At 38.2% G+C, this 27,006-nt stretch overlaps 1 protein-coding gene across 1 annotated transcript in view; it reads right to left on the reverse strand.

Annotated features, from left to right (window-relative positions):
• Nucleotides 1–1,318: 1,318 nt before the first annotated feature.
• LRRC36 (leucine rich repeat containing 36) overlaps nt 1,319–27,006 on the reverse strand; it is a 29,840-nt gene continuing 4,152 nt past the window's right edge. Inside the window, exons 2-14 of the mRNA XM_016220311.2 lie at nt 25,742–25,869; nt 23,002–23,194; nt 22,135–22,231; nt 19,795–19,883; nt 16,600–16,727; nt 14,968–15,019; nt 11,757–12,197; nt 10,818–11,107; nt 8,244–8,409; nt 7,177–7,322; nt 6,255–6,378; nt 3,447–3,561; nt 1,319–1,544 (exon numbers count right to left, since the gene is read on the reverse strand). Of these exons, the coding sequence (XP_016075797.2) occupies nt 1,319–1,544; nt 3,447–3,561; nt 6,255–6,378; nt 7,177–7,322; nt 8,244–8,409; nt 10,818–11,107; nt 11,757–12,197; nt 14,968–15,019; nt 16,600–16,727; nt 19,795–19,883; nt 22,135–22,231; nt 23,002–23,194; nt 25,742–25,869 (2,195 nt within the window). The remainder of the gene's footprint in view (nt 1,545–3,446; nt 3,562–6,254; nt 6,379–7,176; nt 7,323–8,243; nt 8,410–10,817; nt 11,108–11,756; nt 12,198–14,967; nt 15,020–16,599; nt 16,728–19,794; nt 19,884–22,134; nt 22,232–23,001; nt 23,195–25,741; nt 25,870–27,006) is intronic.

The following is a 27,006-nucleotide window of genomic DNA, read 5'->3' on the forward strand; positions in this document are numbered from 1 at the left end:
GATGGAGCCTGCAACCCGGGCATGTGCCCTGACAGGGAATCGATATTTTTTCCATTGCTTTTCAGAGAGAGTGGAAGGAGAGAGAGAGACACATCAATTGGTTGCCTCCCCACCAGCCCCGACCACCAGGGCTGGGGATTGAGCCTGCAACCAAGGTACGTGCCCTTGGCTGGAATTGAACCCAGGACCCTTCAGTCCACAGGCCGACGCTCAAACTACTGAGCCAAATGAGCTAGGGCTCTACTCATTCTTGATGTCTCGGTTAAAAGATCATTTCTTTAGGGGACATTTTCCTGACACCACGCCTCCCAGGCTAAGACTTCTCCCCCGTTTATGTACCCTTATGGCACCATAACCCACATCTTCTTGCCCTGTGATCCCTTTGGGGGCTCCAGGCTCTTCCACTCTTGGCCCAAGAAGGCTCTGCACATTCTCTACCTGTCCCCATTCTACTCATTCTGCGAGCTTCCCTTCAAACAAGTGCCCAGTGATGCCTGCTCCAATTCCCCAGAGTAGGGATTTCTTTCTCTCTTGGTCTCTTTCTCACTTTCCGGGGCATCTTTAGGCTTTTGTTGAGACCTGTTTGGTACCGATGCCAAGCTTTGAGCTCTATCACATGAGTTTGTGCTTTCCTCCCAGACTGAATCTCCAGGGCAGACACTAGATCTTGTCACCTTTTCACTATGGTTGAAGAAACTCAAAATATGTTTGATGAACCAATCAATATGGATTCTCTGAAATTTCTTCTAACACAGACCCTAGTTGGTCATGGATATTCTTTTTTCCCCCCATTGCTTTTCAGAGAGTGTTAGGAGGGGAGGGAGGGAGGGAGAGAGAGAAACATCGACGTGAGAGACACACCTCATCTGGTTGCCTGGACGGGGCAGGGAGTGAGCCTACAACCCAGGTGCATGCCCTTGACTAGGAATTGAACCTGTGACCCTTTGGTGCGCAGGCTGACGCTCTAACTACTTAGCGACACTGGTCAGGGCTTGGATGTTCTTTTTAAATGTCCTACCACACAATTCCAAGTGACACTTGGGAAAAATGTCTAGTGTTTTTTCCTTTTTCACATTTTCAGCCAAATGTTTCTATGTGATATGATGCTAAGACTTCCTGCCAACTATTTCTGTGGGCAGAAGGAAAGAGTGACTTGATGGGATGAGATAAGAAGAGAAATAAAGAGAAGGACCAATATAATGTAATCAGAATAAGATTTTTTTTTCTTAGTCTTGTGGGTAAATACCACCATACTGGCGGCAATGACACTGAGAGCCCCCAAGGCGGAGAGGGAAGCTGCGGAGGTGTTCAGCGCTAGCTAGCTCCATAAACTAGGCTCTGGGACAGAGTTTGAGACACTCTGTATTAGATACTGACCCGTGTCATGTGCCACTGGTGGGGAGGAAGACCGCGTGCTTTTCCCAAAGGGTGATGCTCTCCCTAAATGATGACTCTTCTCAGGAGGCAGAAGTGCTTTCCCGGAATAACCTTTCTGCTCTTTATTCAGCTGCTGCAGCAGATACTCATTAGTTACCACCAGGGATCTGAGGCACGGGGGAAAAGGCGGTTATGAAATCATAAAAGCAAAGTAGATGTCATTCTCACCGGAAATGTTTGCTAAGGACAAATGTAAAATATAAAAAGTAACATCTTTAAATAGAAAGAACTGTCCAATTTACGAGTGGGTATTTTAAAAGCAGGCTGACAGTTTCTTTCTTCACTACAGTTCTGTTTGTGTTCCAGACCGACTGTAGCAGTAGCATAGCTCGCGTTTTAAACAGTGATTGTTCCTTCCTTTCCAAAGCACTTTCATGATGAGGTAAGCAGAAGCACTGGGAGACTGGCACCTGACCAGGCCTCCAGTGTCTATCTCCAAATCTTAACTTCTACTTCTTCTAATCTACCCCACCTCCGCAGTTAGCTAGTGGTGCTAGTTGGCTGTACTCTTGGACTCTGTATTACCATGTAATGTTAAAAGCCATCAAAGACTGGAAAAAGAAAAAAAAAGAAAAAAGATGCATGCACAATGCTATTCATTGTAGCACTATTTGTAACAGCAAAATACTGTCAAGTAAATGTCCATCAATAGAGAAATAATTAAACACACAATGGGGTACTATACAACTATAAAAAGGAATGGGAACTAACTCTATACACCACTGTGAACTGATTGCTAAGATAACACGTTAAAGTATCATTATACCTCTTTTTATATAATAGAGTGCCCCTCTACAAATACACACCCACACCTACAATGGAAGGCTAGTGGGAGGGAAGGAAAGGATAGAGGAGACAAGTAAGGAAGCTAGATTTCTCTGAAGTTATCTCATTTAGTAAATTTGACTTTGGGACCATGTAAATGTTTTACATAATTATAAAACAAGGTTAAATCAAAATAATAAAAAATTCCCTATGAATCAAAAGCAAATTGAAACAAATTGAACCTGTATATTGAATCGATGGTTTAACAGCACAGAGAAAAATTATTTCAGGTTACTTTAAAGTATAGCAATTTGTACATCACTAAACAGGTATACCCCAATGTTCTCAAAGTGTGGTCTAGACCAGCTGAAACAGCATCACCTGGAATCTGATCAGAAATGCAAATTCTCAGTTCCCAGCCCACACCTGCTGAATCAGAAACTCTGGGTGTGGGGCCTGGTAATCCTGGCTTCAACAAGTTTTTCAGGTGATTCTGATGCACACCTGAGTTTGAGAACCATGACTTTATGCTATTTGCTCAACTTTTGTATATGTTTGACATAATTATAATGAAAAGTTTTTAAAAATTAAAAAGCCATCCAGAATGGATCAGGGTCTAATTCCAAGGAAAATCAGGAAGTGAAGTTTGAGGCTGAAGATTTGGGGATGGGGTTCTTATATTTAAATTTCATTGAAAGTCCTAGTAAATGTATTTGTCAAATCAAAATGCCCAGGGTTTCTTTAAATGTACCAATAGTCTTGAGGCCTCTTCTGATGTGTCTAGCATGCATCCTGAGGGTACTGTTCTTTGAAGAGGCTGATGCTATTGAGCCCCTCTGAAGAAAACATACACATTGGATACTTTCTCTATTATTCTGAGGGCTCAACATATTTTCTGTGACTGATAGAAGGCAGGTATTTTCCAGAAGAGCTAGATGACTGATTTTAGGGGTACACAGTGACCAAGCAAAGGTAGCCGACTCACACAAGGGTCCTGCTGGGTCTAGAGAGAAACTACTTATTACTGAGGTGGTACAATCCTTCAATTCCAGCAAAGACATTTTAGTCCCTGGTGTGTCCTGAAAAACAGTACTTTTGAGCCTTGAGCTAATGGGCCTAGATATAAGTGGTTTATATATAACATGGAGTTAATATATAGTATATAGATATTAACTTGCCAGTAAAACAAAGGAGATAAAGTAAGCATCTGCTTCCAGAAGCTAGCTAGATAGACCCACTCCTACCTCTGACTTTCATGGAGAAGGGCCACTGTCTCCTCCAGCTTTTTCAGCTGGGTAAGCTCCTGGTTTAGGCAAGTCACCTGCATGTTCAGCTGTTGGTTTTTGTGCAGAAGATCATCTACAAAGAATACAGTAGCCAGGGGTGAGCAGGATTCCAAGCAGCTGGTCTTTGAGCAGAGCTTAAGGGCACCTTGAAGAATTGGGGGCCTCCTCACTGTACCCACCTCCATACTCCATTCATCATTCCTTCCCTTAGAGACAGCAGATATGGTGGCAAGAATATGAGATTTAACAACAAACAGATTTGAATTAAAATTCACCACTTAATATCACGTTAGTTCATTTTTCTGAGATTCACTAGAGCTAATAACCTTGCCCCATAGCACTATTATGAGGAGTCAATGAAACACCTGTCCTCGTTTAGCACAGGAAGTCAACAAATATTAGGTCTTTGGATTCTCCATTTTGGTTTATGAATGTATGTCCTTCACTCTCTATGGAATATGTGAAAACATGCAGAACTGTGTCAGGCTTATAGTAGTAACTCAATGAGTGCTTGCAGAAACTGAATTTGTAACTGAGGCTCTCATACATAGTTCCCCAAATATGTTACTACTGCCTGCAATAATGACATAGGTAAAAGCAGGGGAACTCCGGTCTAAGGAAGCCTTCTAGAACCGTACTTTTTAAAAATGTCTTTATTGATGTCAGAGAGAGGAAGGGAGAGGGAGAGAGAGATAGAAATATCAATGATGAGGGAGTCATTGATCAGCTGCCTCCTGCACATCCCCACTGGGGATCAAGCCCGCAACCTGGGCATATGCCCTGACCGGGAATCGAACCGCGATCTCCTGGATCATAGGTCCATGCTCAACTGCTGAGCCACATACTTCTTAAACTTTAATATGCTTACAGATCACCTGGGGATCTTGTTAAAAAACAGACTCTGATTCAGTAGGTCTCAGGTGAGGCCCAGTAGTCTACATGTCTAACAAGATTGCTGATCTGTGAATCCCACTTTGAATAGCAAGATTCTAGAAGGTGGAAAACAGGGCTACAGCAGCTTTATTTATCACAGTAAGCCAAAACCAGTACTGGGCCTCAGGGCTGATTGAAAGTAGGTATCTAGTGAACAAACAATGACCTGTTTTCAGAGTAGGTAAGTGGAGATGCTTTGATTATTCAGGTTTGAAAAAATCAGACAGTGATGACACTGAACTCTGGAAATTCAGTGCTGACTTCCAAATCAAGTTTCTCATATAAAATGAAATACCCATAATGTTTGCTTAGGGGTATTGAGCTAGAGGGTTAAAGTCAAGAGTAGGCTTTATCTAAAATTCTGGCCTAAACTATGCTAATAATATAGTAGTACAAATCAAAACTTCAATGAGATATTATTTTTCACTTACAACTGTGGCAAAAATTTTTTAAAATACCCAGTGTGGGCAAGGGTAGAGTGAAAAGGGCATTCAAATACACTCATTGTTAAAATGAGGGTAAATTGAAAAACCTTTCTGAGAGTGATTTGGCAATGTGTAATAAAAGCTTCAAAAATGTTCACATCTTTTGACCCACTAACTACTGGTAGGATTGTCTCCTAGGAAAATAGTCTGAAATGCACACAAAGATTTATGTACGTAGATATTAATAGGCACATTACTTATTGTAGTATAAATATTAGGACTCTCAGTTCCATCAGAAGGCAAGAAAGACAATCTCAGAGAATCATTTTCACTCTTGGGTCTTTTCTTTCATTTCAGGTCTTTTGAATGTTTGGAAACTCTTTAAAATTATTTATATTATAAACAATGGCAGCTTTATTTATAATAGCTAACATTAAAAACAACTATATAGAGGACTAGATAAATAAGGTATACCTGTGTGACATTATAGGAAGTGTCTATACTATTAAATTACTAACAATAGGGTGTAGAATCAAATTGGTAATTGTCTAGGGTAGAGAGTGGGGTAAACTGCACAAGGGTCTGGGGGAACTTTCTGGAGTAACAGAAATGTTCTGTATTTTTATTAGGATAGAATTAAATGAGTGTATATATTTGTCAAAACTCATCAAACTTAAATGTGTGCATTTTGTTGTATGTAAATTATTCTTAAAAAATCAAAACACAAATTTTAATTTTGAGTTAAAAATATATGTATAGGAGTATGGTGAAAGAAAATATACCAAAACACTAATGGTAGTTATTGCTGGGTAGTGGAATTTTGTTTTCCATATATATATATATATATATATATATGGAAAAAATATATATATACAACAAAATATATATATGTGTGTGTGTGTGTGTGTGTGTATATAAAATATATATTTATTGATTTCAGAGAGAGGAAGGGAGAAGGAGAGAGAGAGAGAAACATCAATGATGAGAGTCATTGATTGGCTGCCTCCTGCACACCCCCTACTGGGCATGGAGCCTGCAACCCGGGCATGTGCCCTGACCGGAATCAAATGGAGATCTCCTGGATTATAGGTCGATGCTCAACCACTGAGCCACACTGGCCGGCTTCCTTATATTTTTCAAACTTTCTATAAAGAACACAATCTTCTGCTATAATCAGAAAACATACACACAAGTGTAATTCTGAAAAGTAATAACATTTGTACTTGCTTTATAATGACAAAGACCTTCAACTGATAACTCAAGCCACCTACATACAACTCTCTGAATCAAGATGATAGTTTCCATTTAGGCAGCCATGTGAGCTCTAGATAATGAAGTTTATTAATTGAGTCATCTATAAACAAACAATCATCTTGGGACACACGACATGTTGCTTTCCTAAACTTACCATAAGTGTGGGACTGGTGCCCACTCACAATTGAGGTGACAGCACCTTCCTCCAACTGCTGGATTTTTTCTGATAAAATGAGGTTTTCCTCTAGCACTCTGACCAGTTTTTGCTTCAAACTTTCCTTTGGATCAATAAACAAAATACAAACACATTAAGAATCTGAAATTCTAAGAAGTGACGGAAAGAATCTTTCCTCTGTTTAGTGATAACTGAATGGAGGTCAGCATCTCTCTTCTCACTAGAATTTCAATTCATTGGTAAACATAGCTCAAGTGCAGCAAACAAATTTATCGCATGGAGTTGCATTTTTTCCAGTGATTTGTCCACTACTGTTGCAGAACAAGAAGTCATTTTGACAAGTGGCCAGCATTCTGAATCATTTACCTAAGATTTTTAGAAACCGAACCTGATGTTTGAAAACCCCTTAATGTTAAGAAGAGGGGGAAAAAGGCGTAAGGATCTAAGTCTCTCTTCCTCTTCCAGAGGCAGCAGCCTGATGCTCTAGGACTGGCCCCTAGCTCAGGGCTCTCTGCTCCATCAGAAGGGGAGGAAGGACAATCCCAAAGACAAATGACCTTCCCTCCTCAGAATCAAACCATGACCTTCAAGGCCATGATCCTAAACATTTTCACTCTAGGGTCTTTTCTTCTTCTTTTTCCATTTCAAGTCTTTCTTTAGAATTTTTAGAATCCTAGCCCTCGCTAGGATTAAGGGGTCATCCCTGCAGAACCTCTGAGTTGTCCCTGTCCTGGCAAGTTCTGTGTTTCTGATTTGCCCAGAATGACTTTTTTGAATTTCGGTTCAAGAACATCTAGGTGTTCATGGTGATGATGATCTTTATGGTACAGAACTGCTCTAGTCTTGCTGCTCTGTCCTTTTCTAGTAAAAGAAAAGTAGGAGGGAGATGAAAGAGGCATACCATGTCATTGGGGACCACCTGTCCAGCTTCCTTCAGTTCCATCTCCCTCCTGCAGAAGGCTTTTGGTGCATCTTCAGGGTGTGAGCGACACCACTGCTGAGAAGGAGCAGGGACTACCAAAGTCAGAAGCAAATCTCGGGCAGGACCTGCCAAAAATTCAGGTTGGGCAAACAGGCCAATCTTAAAAGCTAACGCACAGAATTCCTAGTCAATGACTACCAGCTCTGCAGGACAAATAAGGTAATCTAATATCTCCTTTTTACAAGAATTTAGTAAATGACCGTAAAAGGTGTTTCATTATGGATAAGAAATTATATCCCACATCCTCTGTGGAGAAACAACAGCAGACCCTCCTAAGTGGGGTCTCTGTGCTATTCTCTAGTCACTGAGGAGTGGCTCCTGGGGATAATTTCCTACCAAATGAGAGCAAAGGGTCAGTGTGGGAAGGAAAGTAATTGGGCAAAGATTTCTTCTCCTGCATGTTCCTTTAGGGAAAAAAAAAAAAAAAAAGTTAAGCCCAAATAACTAAAGTTTCTAGTTTTTACTTAAACTCTTTCCACCACCAAAAGCTCCTTGAATTCTTCCATTAAACAACAAATAAACACATGGGGGCAACATTTGCAAAACCAGTTTTCCCCAAGTTCCAAAAAAAAAAAGAAGCCCTAAAGAGAGTCCAGGTCATTTAGTCACTCGAGTTTTTCAAATCATAGCATTTCAACAGGCATCTCAGAACTCTGCTGATCAAACCCAGTTTCTACTGTATTTATTACTGCCACTTTCCCAGGGACCATGAAATCCTTTGTAACCATTAACATGACCACACTGTATGTTACAAACCTCATCACTCTACATATTACCCAAAGACTACTACTTAAAAAAAAAAAGTTTCAGGAGAAACAAAATAATTGGTACATGACGGAAGAGTGCTGATAAATAAAACAAATGGGAAGAAAACGACTTTTCCATTACTGTGTTATTAAATTTTGTTAAGTGATCATGAGAACAGTTTTCCTTGTAGAGCAGAAGCAAGGTTCGAGCCCTTCTCTTAGAACTGAGAAAGCACTCACCCAGAAACTTCTTGTTAAGGAGGAGGGAGCCGGAGCCAGCCCAGTGCTTATCCACAAGCTCCAGGAGCTGTCTGAGGACAGTGGCCACATGGGAGGTTCTGGCAGAGGCGTGGGGACTGTGGTTTCCTGGTAAACCATGTAAACTGCCCAGGTCACTAGAGAGAGGCTCAAGAGAAAAAACAAAAATCCCAACCATTTGTCATTCTTACACAATAAGGGAAATAAGAATCCAGATATTTAAAATATTAACATTAAAAAAATAAGAAAAATAATAAGATGATATCACCTTTCAGTTTAGATTTGAATAAAATATTAATTATGCCCAAGACAAATACAATAATATATTCAAGGATAATATCAAAGGTAACAGTATCTTCTATCAATTTTCTGTAGAGATTTTCAAAAGAAAAAAAAATGTTTTGACATCCACATCAATGGCTCAATATATTATGCTATGTAATATGGAAAGATCAAATTGCAGAACATTTTAAACAGTTATTATATATCAAAAATGGGGAGTACTTTAATAAAAATTATAACTCATAATAAGCTTATATTTAGTTATTAATAAATATTAATCCCATTATTGGACCCAGTATTGAAGATACGTTTTATTCAGTAAGAATCTTATAGAGAGAGATATATAGGTAGATCTGTCCAGTAAACTTCACAATTGTTTTTATTCATTCTGACATGAGTAAATAGATATGCAGACATATAAGCGAAAAATTTAAGAAATTGTGAATTTTATTTTATTAGTTTTTTAATTCTCACCAGAGGATATTTTTTCCATTGTTTTTTAGAGAAAGTGGAAGGGAAAGAGAAACATCAATGTGAGAGAGACATTGATTGGTTGCCTCCTGCCTGCACCCCAATCAGGGCTAGGGATTGAGCCTTCAACCCAGGTACATGCCCTTGACTGGGAATCGAACTCACAGCCCTTCAGTGTACAGGCCAATGCTCTAACCACTGAGCAACATCGGCCAGGGCAAAATTTGGAATAATTTTGTTAATTTTTATGAGTCTTTTCATTTTCAGCAAATTATGGTTCAAAGATTTTTTTAAATAAATTTTTATAATTTGCCCATGATTCTAAAGGCAGTTGGTCAAAAATAAGTTTTCTAATCATAAATTCATGTTCAGTTTAATTTTATGTATCATGGGATTATTTTTAATAACTTCTTAAATGCTCTTTTTAGCAATTTTCTGATTTATACCTTTCTAGAAACTGAACAGTGTATTTCTTTTATATTTACATCCAAGTAGCTCTTTTACAGCTCTTCATATAAAGAAAAATAGTATCTAACAGAAAAAAAGAAATGTGAGTTTTTAAGATTGTCCAGAAAAAGTGCATTGAGATATTGCTATTTTAACAATATATATGAAATAGAGGTGAAAAAATTTCCACGAACATGTTTTATTAATATAGCATCCCAAATATACTAAGTGTTCCTGTACCTTCACACTAAATACATTAACACACAGTGATCTTGTCTGGAAAAATAGGTAGCCAGTGGCTAAAAATCAGAAAAAGGGACCAAAAAGCCAAGAAAGTATTACAAGACTGCCCTCTTTGGTGTACAAAAATTATAGCCACCTCTGAAGTTCTGAAAACTGAATAGAAAGTATTTAGAGTCAAAAAATATATCAAACTTGTAAACCCATGCCAATGTACAAAAAGATTTCCCACAACTGAAAAATAAATGACTAAAAATGGTTCTTTTGACCAAATTCCTTGCTTCCTTATAGGACAGTAAATGATTAAATAACAAATGATTCATATGACAAAGGATCATGGGTTCCAGGAAAGAAAGGGCCCTGAGAGCTGAGGTTCCTTTAAATAAAGAGAAAAAGGCTTCATGATGGAAGTGGGGCCTGGAGAAAAATTAATACTCAAGCAGATGAGAGTACAGGGCATTCTTTTTATGGATATGTATGCAGAGACAGTGACAAAACTTAGTTATTAAATGAAAATAAAGTCCCATTGTAGAACAGTATCATACTATAATTTTATAAAATTAATTCTATTGTATATGTGGGGATGGGTTCTTGATTTGTTCAATCTCTGAACCATTCCCAGCTAAAAATACCTTGGACAATCTAATTCATCTTCTGCTTGCTGCTACTTTGGAGAAACAAATTGGAATAATTTTAATTTCTAGACAGAAAAGCAATGCTTTTTTGTGGCAAAAGAAAATGTATAAACATGATAAACAACAATGCTACAGAGATCACTCTTCAGCCAACCCTGAGTCCAAGGCAACTTTTGCATTTCTTCCTGTGGCAAACTCTGCCCACCATTTATTATTATCAAAGCACTTCCCACAATGTTTATGCTCTGGAAGTAGATTCTCCCTGTGACACAAATGAAGAAATGTGGCAGAAGGGGAATGACTTTCCCAAGGGCAGAGGAATCACAGGCTTTGGCCTGGCAGCAGTTATCAACCACTGGCCTCTGAAAACCCCTGAGTTTCTAGCACTCTTGGTAGAACCACCACCACCCCCCAGAAAGAACCTCATTCTGGTCTTGCATCTGCGTGTTTCATTCACAAGCACAAACAATCCAACACTTGCCTCGCTGCCTGTTGCATCTCTGAAACCATGCTTTGGATTCAGTGTGGCAAAGATATTGTCCTTCCGTTTGAATCCTCTCCTCGATGGGCTTAGTGACCTCTTGGTCAAACTCTCTCTGTTTTCTGAAGTTCCAGTAGGCAATAGCAGTGTGCGTAGAGAGTCTCCCAGGGCAGAGTGGTTTGGAAAAGAACCATGTGCTGGTGCTAAATCCCCGAGGCTGGTGGATAATTTTTGCTCTACATTGACAAGCAGGGCAGGGTCACTGTTAAAATGGGTTGTGGCATACAGATCTGTGAAGGAAACAGGCTGGCAGATGAACTTGCCCTTCAACTCTCCCTTATCTCACTTCCATCCTTACCCCGCAACCCAGAGGCCAAGGGTCATAATCTCCCTAGTATATACCCCCAACTCTCTGGACCCCTTCTTCTTCCACCTGACAAAATTCCAACTCTGGTTAATTCCAACTGTGCACATACTCCAGGCCTACACCAGAGCAGTGGGAAGTGGCTAGAGAACAACATGCATCTCTTCTCACTGTCTTCACTTTAAATACATGGCTATTATCTTAATTGGACCTTTGTACTCTCCGGCTATCCTAATACATTACTCTAGTCAATTTACTCTTCTCTGAGATGACTATTTTCACTTCTCTCTTCTCCTCAAACTTCTAACACCTTCTCTTCCCTCCTCACTCTCAGGTACTAATCTCTTTATTTCCCTAAGAAAAACAGAGGTAATCAAAGGAAACATCTATGTGATTCCACCAGTAAATCTATGTATTTATGGGGTTTTTTTGCATAAATTCTCTGAATTCCTTCTTGTTATAATAGATGAACTGTCTGTGTTTCATCTAAGGCCAACCTCTCCACTGGTGGACAGGATTCCATCTCCTCTTGACTACCTAAGGATTTTTCTTGTAAACTGACAGGAAGCTATTACCTGAACTAAGCTTCAAAAGCCTTCCGGTGCTGGAATCAGGGTTTGGTAGAGGAGTCAGCAAGTCTCCACAGGAATGGGATGTGGTAGCCTTCACGTTATTTGAAGGCTTTATGCTATATTCGCGGTAGTTCTTGCATCTCTGAGGCCTTTTGCCAGGACTTCCATGCAGGGATAGAGTGTGAGAATAATGACTATCATAATTTTCCAGACCAATATCTGAAGGTAACTGATAGGGATGAATCTGGCTAGAATCACCCACATCCAGGCGTTTACCCAATAAGGCATCATGGGTAAGCTGATAAGCATCAGATTTTGGTGTCATGTCCTTTTCTGGAGAAGAACCTGAAGATTTATTGTCCACAAAAGATATTCGGTACCCTTCTCTAGCCATCTTCTCTGGGGATCGAACTGTGGACTGGCGAGGCGAGTAATGTCGGAATTCTAACCACCACCAAGAAAAAAAAGGAACAAAATACAATGAGAACTCTTCTTGGCCCAGTTAGGATACCTCTCTACACTGGACATACCTCTGTCTACCAGAAAATTTCCTCAGGAAGAGATGGTTTCTAATTTTGATAAATGGTAGTATAAAGTGATGTGAAAGGACTTTTATATGGAACAACAACAACAACAAAATAAACATGCTGGACATTATGTAAACAGTGAAGAATCTGTAACACTCGAGATAAATTTCATGTCAACCTAATCCCTTAGGAATTTCCTAAAACTGTAGCATCAGAGTTTTCTAGACACTATTTTCATATTAAAAAATTTGATGCACCTCTACATGACAATAGTTGTAATCTTACTTATTCAGTTTATAGACAATAGTTGGCAAGTCTATCATTTCATAGACTCCCTGAAATTAAGCTAAGCCCACTCCCACTGTTAGAGGTTCTAGGTTCACTCACTGGGAACCACTATCCTAAGCCAATTTAAATGGCAGGGAGTTCAAAACCTATGGAAATTCCTAACCCAGTTATAAAGCATTTGTCTCAAGACAGCTGTATCTGTCATCTCCAAAAGGCCTCAGAGTGGGGCAAGTAGAGCAATAGACAGAAAGAAAAGTCTTTGTGCTCTCTGGGGCTTTCAGAACTGTGTATGCTTAAAGTGCTTCCTTAGAAAAGAAAAAAATACTATATATGAGTTAGTCACATTAACTTTTAAAAAGTGGAACCAAGTGTAGCTTTATAGGACCTGTAAGAATATCAGTGTTTTACCCAGGGCCAGCCTATCCAGGGGGGGAAAGGATGTAGAATAATATCTTTACATAATATAAAGAATCTAAGAACAAGTAATAAGATTAGATAATTCAGACTGAGCTGGTGAGAAATTTCTAGGCCTAACTCCAAGAAACAGCAAGAACTCATATAGGTAAGTTTAGCACTTAAAGCCACTTTTTACCCTAAGGAGTTTTAGGGAGGCAGGCATAGAAGTCCAAATCTAGGATCCATCCATGGTGAGGAGTATGCAAACCACCCCACATTCTTGCTCCCCCCACACACATTAAGATAAAACCCTGAGCAGGACACAGCCTTCAGGGTAAAGGTAAACTGGAACTAAGTCAGCCCTTGTACTGACTAGTAATCCAAGTATGCATCATCTGGGTAGTCTAGGGAACCTCAAGCTTTGAGCCTGGATTAAGATGATCCCAAACTAATAGTGTCCCAGGCCCCTGGTAGAAGCAAATAAAAATCTGATCTGAAAATGATACTTTCATGCGAGACTTTAAATCATTCCTACATATAGTTTTTCAAATATAATAGCCAACAAACAGTCAAAACAAACAAACAAAAAAGGAAATAAGACAACACAGGTAAGAATTAGTGGAAAAAATAGATAACACACACACAAAAACTTCAGGTATTAGAATGAACAGATGTAGCCTACACAACTATATTTAAAGACATATAAAATAAGTTGAAAATTATCTGCTTATAAAAAAGTGACCCAGCATATCTGAAAAAGAACCAAATCAAATTTATAGAACTGAAAAATAAATCAACTGAAATTAAGAATGCAGCAGACAGCAGATTAGACACAGCTGAAGAGAATGTTAGTGAACTCAAAGATAGGTAAGAATGAATTATCCAGAATTCAAACCAGACAAAAAAATGATGAAAAATATGAGAGAATAAGAAACAAAGAGGACAAAGTGAAAATATGACATATATTTATTTAATCAAGAGTTCCAGAAAGGCAAGAAAAAATTGGACACAAACAATATTTGAAACATTTTCCAGAACTAATAAGACACAATTCACAGATTCAAGTGTAATAAATACCAAACAGGATAATAAGAAATCCACATGACATACTGAAACTATAGAAAATCAAAGACAAATGGAAAATCTTAAAAGCTGCCAGAGAAAAAAAGACAGATTGTCCTTGCAGGAATGAAAGACTTCCAGATGACTTCTCAAATGCAACCACAGAAGACAGAATATAGTGGAATACCACCAATATTCTGCCAACCTAGAAATTTATATCCAGCAAAAATACCCTTTAATAATGATGATGAAATAGAGGCATTTTCAGACAAACAAAAGCTTAAAGAGTTCATCATCAGTAGACCCATACTAAAGGAAATTCTAAAAGATGTACTATAAGCTAGAAGAAAATGGTCTCAGAAGGGAAATCGAGATAAAAAAAGAAATGAAAAGCAAACAAAGTGGATAAATTTAAATAAACATTGTTTAAAAAATATCTTGTGGATTTTAAAAATAGAATTAAAATTCATAATAATATACATAAATCAGGAGTGATTAAAAGGAGTAAAGTACTTTAAGGTATTTGAATTATCCAAGAGAAGAGGTAAGGTACTGATTAATTTTAAAATTGTATAAGTTAAGCACACATACTGTAGTTCTGGAAATAATACTAAAAGTACAGAAACAGTGATAATTTACAAACTAGTAGAGGGGAAAAAACAGATGAATAAAAACATAATAAATCCAAAAGATGGCAAGAAAGGTAAGAAAAAGAAACAAGGACTAGTCAACCAATATAAAAAATCAAGAACAAAGGAAGAATATCCATCCATTCTTCAACCAAAAATGCCTTACAGGGCAGCCCATTACACAAGCAGAAAAGAGTTAGTTGACCACATAGGGCTCCAGGGCTGAGACATCTCCATCTTCTCCCAAATCCCATCACATCTAGATTTCTCTGATTAGTGTGGCAAAAAATACTCAGCGAGCAAAATATTTACCATCTTCCTGGTGATTATCATTTGGCATCTCCCTTCTTGCCACTTCCTGCATCTAAAAAAAGTTTGAAAGTTTAAAAGAAGGTGAACCAGGAATTCAGAATACTTTCCTATTAGTGAGCAAGACCATCCTTGCAGGTTAGGTAAACAGACCTTCAAGCAAAGGACCAAGTTTAAGCCTATTTTAAAACTGCCATAATACAAAGTGTCTCCAGAGTTGCTCTGGCGTAGGTAAGGAGACTCCTTGAAAATACCAAAAAAAAAATCCTTAGATGGTAAAGGACATACCAGTGAAATGCTATACTTTTCCTGCTTAGATAACATAGAAGTTAGATGGTGCCACCCTTTTCACTTTTACTTTTTTCTTTTTGAAGAACTCCCATACTTATTTTACCTTCTGGTAAAGTTGAGTATTGACCACAGGAGCCACTGGGAGTTTTAATAGGCTGAAAATTAATCTGAGGCATAATTAAGCAAGGCTTGACACAAAATAGGAAGCCATCTAGGATTTGCTTTCTCAAAACTCATCTTAAAGTATTTAGTATATTTTTGGTAGTTATGCAGAGAAAGAAATTCCACTTCCTGTTTCTGAAATGAAAAGGATACATAGCAAGCTATTCAATTTCCTTTTTTCTTTCACTTCAAGAAGTAATTTCAAAAAAGTTGGGTTTGTTAATCTAAAAAGAACTATTTAACTTTATCTGTAGATTGGAGTATTCACTGTCTCCATTTCCTTTAAATCAATACTAAGATATCATCCAAGTAGAATTTCCAAAAACAATGAAACCAACTAAATGATAATCTGTCTTTTTATAAGATGAAGTTATATACTCAAACTAAAAAAAATTACTAACTTTTTACTAGTACAGCGCTGATTACCCAGATTGTGGGTTAATCAGAACCTTTGCTTCTTTTTACACCCCCTTTGGCTATTTTTAGCAATTTCATTGCTCATAATATATTTTAAAAATGTAGACAAAAGGAGAAGTTGAGTATAAAGAAGTCAATTCTACATTATAATCACTCTTACAAAAATAAGTCTTATATAATGGTTGTATCTCTCTCCCACCAATTTTTTTTATTTTTCATTAAAAAGTTATTTAAAAAATTTCCTCCATCTTGTATGATCTCTACCTCACCATTGCCCACAAATTCTATGCCATCTATTCTCTTTTCTTTTCTTTCTTTGTTTTGTTTTTTTCCAATGAAGAGGTAGCTTTGGGAAAGACAGCCTTGAGATACAAGATTCAGTAATTAAAAGGCAGAGGTAGAAAATGTAAAAATAAGGTAATAGGAGATGGAGACAATGGGTAGAGAGGAGACATTTTAAAACCAGCCCAAAATTATAACAGTTGCATCCCTGTTTGAGGGCCAAAATACCTGGCATAAAATGTGCTAAAGTTATATGTATAAATATACTACATTTGATAACAGGTTATTATGGGAGAGGGAAAGGGGAGATTGAAATTAATTCAGAAGGCCCTTTGCATCCTGTCCTGCCTTTTCCTTTTAAAGAGTCTAAAGTGCCTCATCAAATAACTCCTATTAGATCTTCAGAAATAATTGAGAGTCCACTGAATTACTAGTATTAATCACTGACTAGTCAACATATCCACAGGAAAGTGAATACATTACCTGTGTCCCCAGTGGGAAAGTGTCTAATTTCTGATCTGGTATACTGTTGCCTTGGGTTGCAGAAGTGCCCGTCAGGGAATCCTTTATTTCCCGGTTGGTGAAGGGAATAAACAGTCCTTTGTTTGAGTCTGTGTTAAAAGAAAAGGCATACAATAGAGCACTGACCAGACATCAAAGGCAACATGTCCGTGGAAAGATACTAGGGAGTCACAAGATTGAGAGCTAGTTCTGGTGACACTACTTGGAAACCATGTATACTTGGGCAAATTGCTTAACCTCTCTGAATCTCTCACCTCACTTGTAAAACAGTGATGATAAAACCTAACCTGTCCATCTCTTAGGGTTGAGGTAAAAACAAGATAATGGGTATGAAATGGCTTTATAAATTATGAAGGGCTCAATAGAAATTAAGAAGAAGGCAAATGTTATGCACATTTCCTAAATGAATAAATAAGGAACTCTGAGGGCTTTCATCAGCAGTCTACCATGATTCGTCATTTCAAACCAGCCTCTTTCTGCCTTGATTTCCTCATTTGAAAAAAAGAGAAAGGCTGTCCCTGGCCATTGTGGCTCAGTTGGTTGATTGTTGTCCCATGCACCAAGAGGTTGCAGATTTGATTCCTGGTCAGGGCATATTCCAGGGTTGGGGGCTGGATCCCCAGTAGGGGCATGCAAGAGGCAGCTAATCGATGTTTCTCTCTCTCTCCCTTTCCTTTCCTCTCTCTCTCAAATCAATTAAAAAACATATTTCAAAAACTCTGGTCCTGGCTGATGTGGCTCAGTTGGTTGGGCGTGATTCCATGCACCGAAAGATTGCTGGTTCTATTCCTCAACAGGGCATATGCCAGGGTTGTGGGCTCAATCCCAGGTAGGGGGCTTGCAGGAGGCAGCCGATCAATGCTTCACTCTCACATTCATGTTTCTCTCTCTCCCTCTCCCTTCCTCTCTCTCTAAAAATCAATAAAAATATTTTTAAAAATCTGTTAACTGTCCTTAAGAAGAAAAAAAAGAAAAAAGAGAAAGACTAATCAGGACCTATTTCATAGAGAAGAATGCTAAACACTTAGGTCTCCCAGTATTTTTTACCTTGATTAGAGAAACAATTTTAAAAGTAAAAAGTAAAAACAAACAAAAAAACTAAAAAACTATATTCTATTCCTGGCTACTCTAGAAACTGATACAGCCTGTCAAGATTAGACCAATATATTTAAGAATCAACTAGAAGGAGTGGAGAACATTTTTTCTGCCAAGGGCCATTTGGGTATTTATAACATCATTTGAGGGCCATAAAAAATAATCAACTTAAAAAATAGCTATGAAAAAAGCTCCTAGATTTATTGAATTTTGAGTCCCGCCTACAGTTGCCTTGGCAGGGCCAGACCAAATGATTTCGAGGTCCACATATGGCCCTCAGGACAGACGTTCCCCACCCCTGATCTACAGGAAGGAAATAAAGCAAGCTGTGGAAATAGATGAGATCAATTAAGGGCAAAGAGTAGAGAAATAAGAGAGTCTAAAGACATAGTCTTGATATGCTTGTTTTAAGGGTATGGGGAAAGAGAGATGAACCTTTGAAAGAGACAAAGATTACGTGGTTAGGAGAGTAAGATAAGGATCCAAGACAGTGGAGTTTCCCTGCCTTTTGTAAATGGTTGGTGGAAAAGCACTGTTTTGAACAACTGAGCTAGTGGGAACTGTTCTCCAAAAAATTTTCTCCTAGCCTATGGCAGAACCATTAACATGGCATAACCACATTAGTCATATTGAATTACCAACAGTGCTTACAGGCAAAACTCCCCAGGGATCTAGCAAACACAATTTTCAGTAGAAGGAAAGCTCTTTAACGCTTCAAAATAGCAAAAGAAATTTTATTTTTTAAAAACCCAGGCAACAGCTGGAGCTTCTAAGAACCGTTAGAAATGGGCCCTGTGTCTAGTAAAGCAGTTTGTTCTCAGTAGAGATTGTGTACTTTAAAACATTTTAATTCATGGAGTGAATCTTTGTGTGTGGTAATGATGCAATATAACATAAGTGAAATTTAATTCAGCTCATACAAAAAGGCAAATTATGCTTCAATGTACCTTTGTCTTTCTGGAAATGGATATATAAATGTTTGTTCCTAGAAAAAAGACAAGAAGGCTGTATACCAAATTAACTGGGATTCTCTTTAGGGAAAATGCTTATGAGTGATTAAAATATTATTCTTCATGCTTTTCAATATTTTCCAAAATTATTACAATATAATTTAACCAATTCTGAAATATTAAAAATGCTATTTAAAATGAAACAAAGAAATGCATGGTCCATGACCTACATGCATTGAGACTTCCAAGAAAGGAAAATAAAAATCATATCTCACTATGGCTTGTTTTACCATGAAATACTATAAAAATGACTTGTCGGTAAGTGTCCACATGGACAGATAAATCACGAAAATAAAAGACTATATGTTATAAACCGAAGAAACCCTTAATGTCTAAACTATAAAATCTAGTTATTGCTGGAATTTCAGGATTGATTTTTAGAGTTCATATACATGTATATATATTTCAACAGATCCTTCAGAAAGAGGGACAGACTCCTCAACATAGAAGAAAGTTTTCTCAAGTAAAAGGTCATCTGATAAGTGCCAGGTTAATCCATAAGGGTCTGTTGCATGCAATTTCTCCAGTGGAAAGCTTTCTCCTAGCCTGTGATACTACCATTAATGTGGCATAACCACTTTAATCATATTAGATTACCAACAATGCTTACACTCCCCAGGAATACAGCACAAACACAGGAGATTCTGCAGCTGCAAAGGTTCAAGGTGGAGAAGCCCAGAAGGATCAAGGTGTGAGCTGCATTGATGCAGACGAGTCATGAGTCTCTGGCTAATGAATCAATCACCTCAGCAATGCGAAGGAGTCCATGGGGACTGGTAATGCAATTTTTAGGATGTACTAATGATGTAAAGTGATATGAATGAAATTAAACTCTGAGTACAGCTTGTGCTTTCACGGGTTCTGGCTTAGGTCTCAGTAAATAGGGCTCTTCTGGCAGTGAAAAGGAGGAAAAACACAGCCAGTAAATCTTGTGTTTGCTTCAAATCTATGTTATTTTTCAACTGTTTTTTCTTCATTCTACCCAAGATTGGCCACAAAAGCTGAAGCAACTAATGTTTTAATTATTTGTGATTAGAGAGAGAAAACTTACCAGTTTCAATCCTGTTCTCGACATCAGCACTGACTTTTGATGCAGAGCTCTCATCTGTCACACAGTTTTTCATTGTCTTCTCCCTAGAGCTGCCACATAGAATAACTTATTTAAAACTCAAAAGGTTTCTGAGATCACCAATAAATCTATTTAGAAAACAATAATTTGTGGTGATCACATTTTTAAATGCTCTAGAACATATTCATTTCACAAAAATTTCAGTTAAAGCCATTTTTTAAAGTCATATTTTTACTGGGAACGAGAAGGACACTTACAGCTCAGCCTTTAAAGTATGAAAGCCAGAAAATTCACAACTTAGACATTCTGTTTTCTTGATACAAACTTAGATCTGAATGATTTTGAGGAAATAAGACATTTTCTTTTGAATTCAAAAACTAAAAACACAGAAAGGAAGGTTCCGCTGCCAAGAATTACAGTGGAGATAACTACACCCATTAATTAGAAAAACAGACAAGAAAGGCAATAAATGTTTGCACTTCACTGATGTATTACCGTTAAATTGATAAGTATAGTAAGTAGACAACCTAGACTATGAGCCAGGCACTTTACACCCACCATTCCATTTAGTCACAAAAGCTCTCCTATGATCTATTATCCCCATTTTATGGATTGGGGGAACTGGAACTCAGAAAGGCTTAAAATGTTTTTTCACCCAAGGTTGGAGAGCTTGTAAGGTGATACTGGGCACCTGAGTATATTTTACCTCTGGTTTTGCCATCATTATATGGTAACTAAACATAAATATTATGGCATTAGTTATTTGCCTTACTAGAAAGTTTGTTCAGTTATACATGAATTCATCTCCATATTTCTATAGTAAGCAGGGTACCCCAATGCATTTAAAATAGGAATTACTTTATAAAATACATATATACAAATAATTTTTAAAGAAACATTGTGTTTCTCTCTACTCCAGGGTGAATTTTACTCTATATAAATTAACCTCAATAAACCTTACTTTAAAAATAGAGAACTAAGGATGCTGAGGGTTACATTTTGAAACATATAATGGATTCAGAGCAGAGATAGGCAAAGTCACTTGAAAAGAGAAGGATCTCAGGCCAAGAGGCTCTGACTTCATTCATTCATCATTCAACAAATTATTTCTTAGCACCTTGTATGTGTCAGACACTGTTCTAGGCACTAGGGATACTGCATAAACAAGACAAGCAAAGTTCTTGTTTTCATGGAGCTTATGTTCTAGTGGAGGGGAAAGGCAATAAACAGGCAAACAAAAATCTCATTCTGAGGAAGAATATTTAATGTTTGGATATGTTCATGATATCAACTTTAAAATGGTATGTAGAAGAAGCAAATTATTATAAAATAAATATATTTTTATTAATTTTTATTACTATATATTTTATAACATATATTATATATTATTATTATTTATAAACATACACATATACCTAAGACTAAAAGGATATTTATCATACTATAATTAATGTATATTTCTGATTAGTGGGATTATTATGAGTTACTATTTTGTTCTTTTATGTACTTTCCAAATTTTCAGCCATATGCATGCCTTAGTTTTATCTTTAAAAAATACTAATAGATACATCTACATGTTCTACATGTTATTTATAGGTACACAGATGTTCAGAAGGATCAAACATTGCTAGTAGTTAACCCCTGATAGCAGAATATGGGGTGATTTTAACTTTTCTCACTGTGGTTTTCTGTATTATTTAAACTGTTTGTGATTGACTTCTATTTTTAAAAAATTGTAAAGCCACTTAAAAATAGCATGGGTTTTGGGGAAAAGATATGGTACCTTGTTTTTATAGGATTTTAGCAACAAAGAGTAATAATATATGATATTATATGTCATAATTCAGATGCTTTAGAGAGCTTCAAGATCTGTTTCCCTTTGGTTTTGTAGAGAAACACTTCCCTTATTGTCCTTTAACAGGTTTACCTCCAACAGCCCTGTTCATGGTAACGCAATGCTCCAATTCAGTAGGAACAGGCCATGTAATGATTACAACTCTACCAAGAAAGGGTCTGTATGCATTTGTGGGGATAAGTTATCTCATAGTCTCTGTCTATAATTGAACATGACTGCAGAGAATTTACAACAATTATATTCAAAGCAGACCCAATAGTTAAAGAAAGCAGAAATGTTCCCACCGAGGGACAGATTCTCATTCCAGATACATCTCAATGTGTTGAACAGATACTTTTATTCCTGATCTGAGGATTCTTACAACTTAAAAGAGATTTCTGCTGGAAAATAAAGAAAGTTAAACAGGAATTCACTACTCTCTATGTTCAGAACCAAACTACAATTTTTTTGGTAAAGAATCTTCTTACCTTTTTTCCACCTCTAAAAGAAAATTTTCACTGTTGCCCAACTGACTAAAATGCAGCTTGGCAGCTTTTCTCTCACTTTCTCGTACGGCTCGGTCATCTGGAGGCAAAAACCGTGATCTGAGCATGTTTTTTGTGTGGAATAAACAGTAGCGAGTCAGAAAATCATATTCACAGAGTAAAAACTAAAGACCAGTCTCATCTTTTGTTAGAGACAGGTCATAAAATAATGCTATTATGTTGTCACTGGAGCAAGTAGTAACTCAGGGAGACTACACAGACACCATAGCAACAATTGCCATATAGGTGTAACTAGCCCTGCAGTAAAGTAGAGCTGGGCAGCAAACAGCCTAAATGGCCCAATCTTAAAGGTGAAAGTTACACCATTCCTAAAAGACTTGACTTAGTTCCCTACAATAACATGCCCAGGAACATGTGAAATCAAATTTTATATCAATAAATGTATACTCAACAATAAGATTCTAAAGAAATACAGACTAGCTCATTTGAAGGAATATTTATTCTTCCTTCCAAAGAGTTGTATTCATTTTCTATTGCTAATACAGTTGCAAAGTTGGGGCACCTGGAAAAATAAATCTCAACCTGGAAACTTTTTGTTGGGGAGGAAGTAGTGGTGAAAACATCAACTGAAGAAAACTAAAGCTGGAAGTAACTGATAAAATCATAGACTGTCATTCAATGAACAATAAAAGGACTTGTTATACATCCTGCCAACAAAAGAGTTGCATAAATATTGACTAATAAACATATATCCTGCCAGTGCACACTCTGGGCCAACATCCAAAAAGTTAAGAGGCAGCTGGTTTAAAGTAAGATTCTGGGGCAAAGAACATGGGAGGAGGGTCTCACCCAGTTTCTCCAGAGTCTGTAGCGTGTACACAGCAAAGAGCCTATAATCTGTATCTTTCCTGACAACAGGATTGAGTCTCAAATCTAGTTCTTTGAGGAAGGGTAAAGGCTGTAGGCGGGACACCTCCACTAATGAAGGAATGTTGTTATAATATAAATTCAGGTCTTGGAGTGAACATAAATACTGGATGCCCTGCAAGGAAAAGATCACATTATGAAACTGCGCATTGGTAAGGATGAGGAATCTCACAAATAAAGGTGGAAATATATCTATTACTTTCCATCCTTAAACATGTAACCTGAGTGACCAATGAGAAAGAGCAGGGTTGAAACTCCCATTTAGTGTCCTGAGAATAAGAATACTGCAGCCCATGGGCAGTGTTCTATACATTAAGTAATTCACAGCTCTCACACATCTCCTCCTCTACAAAACCTGACATTTAAATAGCTGCAGTCAATTCTCCACTTCTCTTGCTCCCGGATCACTCTCCCAATCCAACCCTTCCCAGTGGTAGCCAGGCCAAGTCACCTTTGCACTTCTCTCACCTTTGCCACAACCACACCCCTGACCCCAGAAACACCTCAATTTACAAGAAAAAGGGAGGTAGGCAAAAGAGATGGTTCTGGAGGAGGTCAATGGAATATGGAAAAGTAAAACAATGCTATCTCCAGATCTTTCCTCCTGGGCCAGTCTGGAACCCTTCTTGTCCTTGTTTCCCCTTCCAGAGTTACTGACACCATCAAGCAAGTTCTTCCTTCTTCTGTTCTCTTCCTGTGGATTTAGCAACCCTACCTCTCCATTTATCTGGCAACAATAGAATCAGGACGGGGGCAGGGGGGACTCAGGAAAAGCCACAATCTTCCTCCTTTGCTGAAACCTACTACTAGAAATTATTGTTTAATGTTCATGTATTTGGCTAGTTAGCTGCTTTTTCCCAACACTAAATTTTAGGACAATACTTCAAAACATGGACATATATGTTTTACCACATACTTTTACTAATAAAAATGCTTAATGTAAAAGGAACTCTGTCGGTGAGGGTTATTTCAGAAAAGTAAAATTATTTTCTACCATGCATTTATAGAATAATGTTTTTATTCTTCTCTCACTTTAAAATTACCTTTTTCTCATTGCAGGAAATTTAGAAAACTCAAAGGAATATACAAAACATTTCCAAATAGAACCCTGTTTACACTTCGGTGCATTTCTTTCTGGCTTTTTCAATTCCTTTAACTTTTATATTGTGAAAGGGTCAGTGGTAAGAATAGTTATCAGTGCCTTTGGCCCAACTCTCAGGGAAATACACTATTAGGACTGTCTTTAAATGTATCTAATGCCCCAACTCAAGTACTCTTTTAATGTCTCTCAGTGTAAAAGTCAAGGAAATGACCTCTAACCTCCTCTCACTTTTCCTAGTTGGCATGAATTCATATACTCCCCAAAGTTATGCTAGAATAATCACACAATATATCTCCCCTGGGAAAACTAAGCAAAAAGATTCAGAGTTCATAGAGATTAATATATGCAGATAAATCATAGGTGCAAAAAAAATGTAGAAAACTAACATTTACTAAGTGCCTCCCATATGAAATACCAGGAGTCTTATATATGTGATTACACATGCTAATCTGATCAATCTTCACAATGATTTTGTGTTCATTTTACAGAAGTGAAAAAAGAAAGTATTGAAACAAGTTACAGCAATGTTCACTCAATTTTTTTAGCCTGAAAAAGAAAAAAATACATGTGAAAAGAGAAGACCTAAGCAACTCCGAACTAGTACTTTTTGAATCTGATGAGCCAAATATAAATGGCTGCTACCAAATAGTCTAAAACCCTAGGTCAACTTGGAGTTTCTGCTTTTAGAGTCCTAGTTGGAAATTTGATCTTCCTTGGACTTCCTCTTTTAGGGCCCTTAGTTTTAGACCTTGACATTGGGTCTGGCTTATGTTGTTGAACAAGTATCCCCTAGGGAGTGAAAAATTGGCAGAATAATCCAGGAGATCATGAACTAATTCTAGATAGCATCTGAGAGTCCTTCACCTCCCTCAGTCTTACAAAGAAAGGGTTTATCAAGACAGGTACATAGCTAGGCAAATGGGAACATGTGGAAGAAACACCATTTGGGTTCTCTGTGTGTGCATGCTTATGTCCTTAGAGCTCTTTTTGCCTGTTTAGTAATCTTCACACACTTTGCTCAAGCCTCCCCCTCACCCTCCACTTTCCTGCATTGCCCCCTGACCTGTAAATTTTTGTTTTCAAGACCACCATTTCCTCCTCCTTCTCAGAAAAACTCACAGTAACAACTTAGTACAGTGTTTCTCCATGTGTGTTCTATGTACCAATGCCATTAGAATCCCCTAGGGTATGTCCTGAGCCCACATCAGACCTATTAACTCAAAATCTCTCTTGGAGAAGGGACTAAGAATCTGTACTTTCATAAGAGCTCCTCATAATAGTACGCACATTAAAATGTGTACTATTGCTATAAGTTGTGATAGTTTAATATAGTTTTCCCTGAGTATAAAGGGATTTTCCCCAACATTTTATAATAAAAAATTTCAAACATAGAACAAAGTTGAAAGAACTTTACAGTGAATAATAAAATTTAGTTTGGAAACATTTAAAAGGAAGATCCAGTATTTCCCCGGCTGACATTATCTATCTCTTATTTCTTCCCATCAAAAAATAAATAAATAAATTGGGCTGAACTGGCTGATTAGAGAATATAGAACTTACCTTCAGGCTAGTGATCAAATTTCTTGATAAGTCTAAGGATCGGAGGTTTTTAAATTTTCTGAAGGCATCACCAATGGAATGGATTTTTCCAGCATAAGATCCCTGCAATGAAAGAGACTCGACCAATTCTGAAAAGAGATCATCAGTAGATATATTATGACCTCTGCTTGGATAAACAGCAGAGTCAGTGAAAATAGGACTTCCTTTTTCCCATATCCCATCTGTGAAAGGTCCTACATCCAAGGATCATAAGAAGATTGGATCTTTCTTTTAAAAGCAGCAATATAGGACAACAAGATGGCGGTGTAGGTAACCACGGTACCCACCGCATCCTGCAACCACATCAAAATTACAACTAAAATATAGAACAACCATCACTCAGAACCTCCTGAAATCTGGCTGAACAGAAGCCCTACAACCAGGGAACTGAAGAAGCATCCAGATGGGTAGGAGGGGCAGAGACGAATGAGGATTGGGGCTGAAGCAGGAAGACTCGGCTGTGGACCCACACCCAGTGCCGCAGTTTAAACCCGGAGGGAATCTCGGTGGCGGAGGTTTCCCGGAGGAGTGAGCAGTCCCAGCCCACATGAGGCCCCCAAGCCCAGGGTTCCAGGGCCAGAAAGAGAAGCCCCCACAACTTCAGGCTGTGAAACCAGCAGGAATTGTGGCTGAGGGACACGGAAGCTGTGGGAACCCCAGGCAGCTCCTCTTAAAGGGCCTGCACAAGGACTCACTCAGACGCGCTCCCTCTGAGACCCAGCACGGGGCAGCAGCTTGAAAGGAACCTGGAACATTTGGGGAGGAACTAACTTGCCTGAAATTGGAGCGAGAGCTGGAGGGGCAGCTTCCTCCCAGGCAGAAGAGCTGGCAGCTGCCGTTGCTCCTGTGGTGAGCCCTCCCACACGGAGCCGGCAGGCAGGCACCAGATTTGAATCGCCAGCACCTGACTCAAACCTCTGGCCCCGCCCCAGTGATTCCCCAAGACCACGCCCCCCCCTACTTGCAAGCTCATCCAGGTCATTTCTAGGGGCTTTTCTAAGAAAGTGGCTTCTCTAGCCTCATGCTTAGCTACTTTCCAAAAATCTCTCAAACAAGCAGCAGCTGGCCTCAGCGTGCCCCATACGTCTTGATAAGTGGCCCCAGGCCTGGCACTAGTGGCAGCCTGCATTGGTTCACAGCTTGGTTTCTCCTGGGCACCTCCAAGCCCAGCACAAGTAGCAGCCATCTACAGTTTGCTGTGTAGCTCATGCTGGGTGGCCCTGGAC

Source organism: Miniopterus natalensis, chromosome 18 (assembly GCF_054644295.1).
Source record: "Miniopterus natalensis isolate mMinNat1 chromosome 18, mMinNat1.hap1, whole genome shotgun sequence".
NCBI lineage: Eukaryota > Metazoa > Chordata > Mammalia > Chiroptera > Miniopteridae > Miniopterus > Miniopterus natalensis.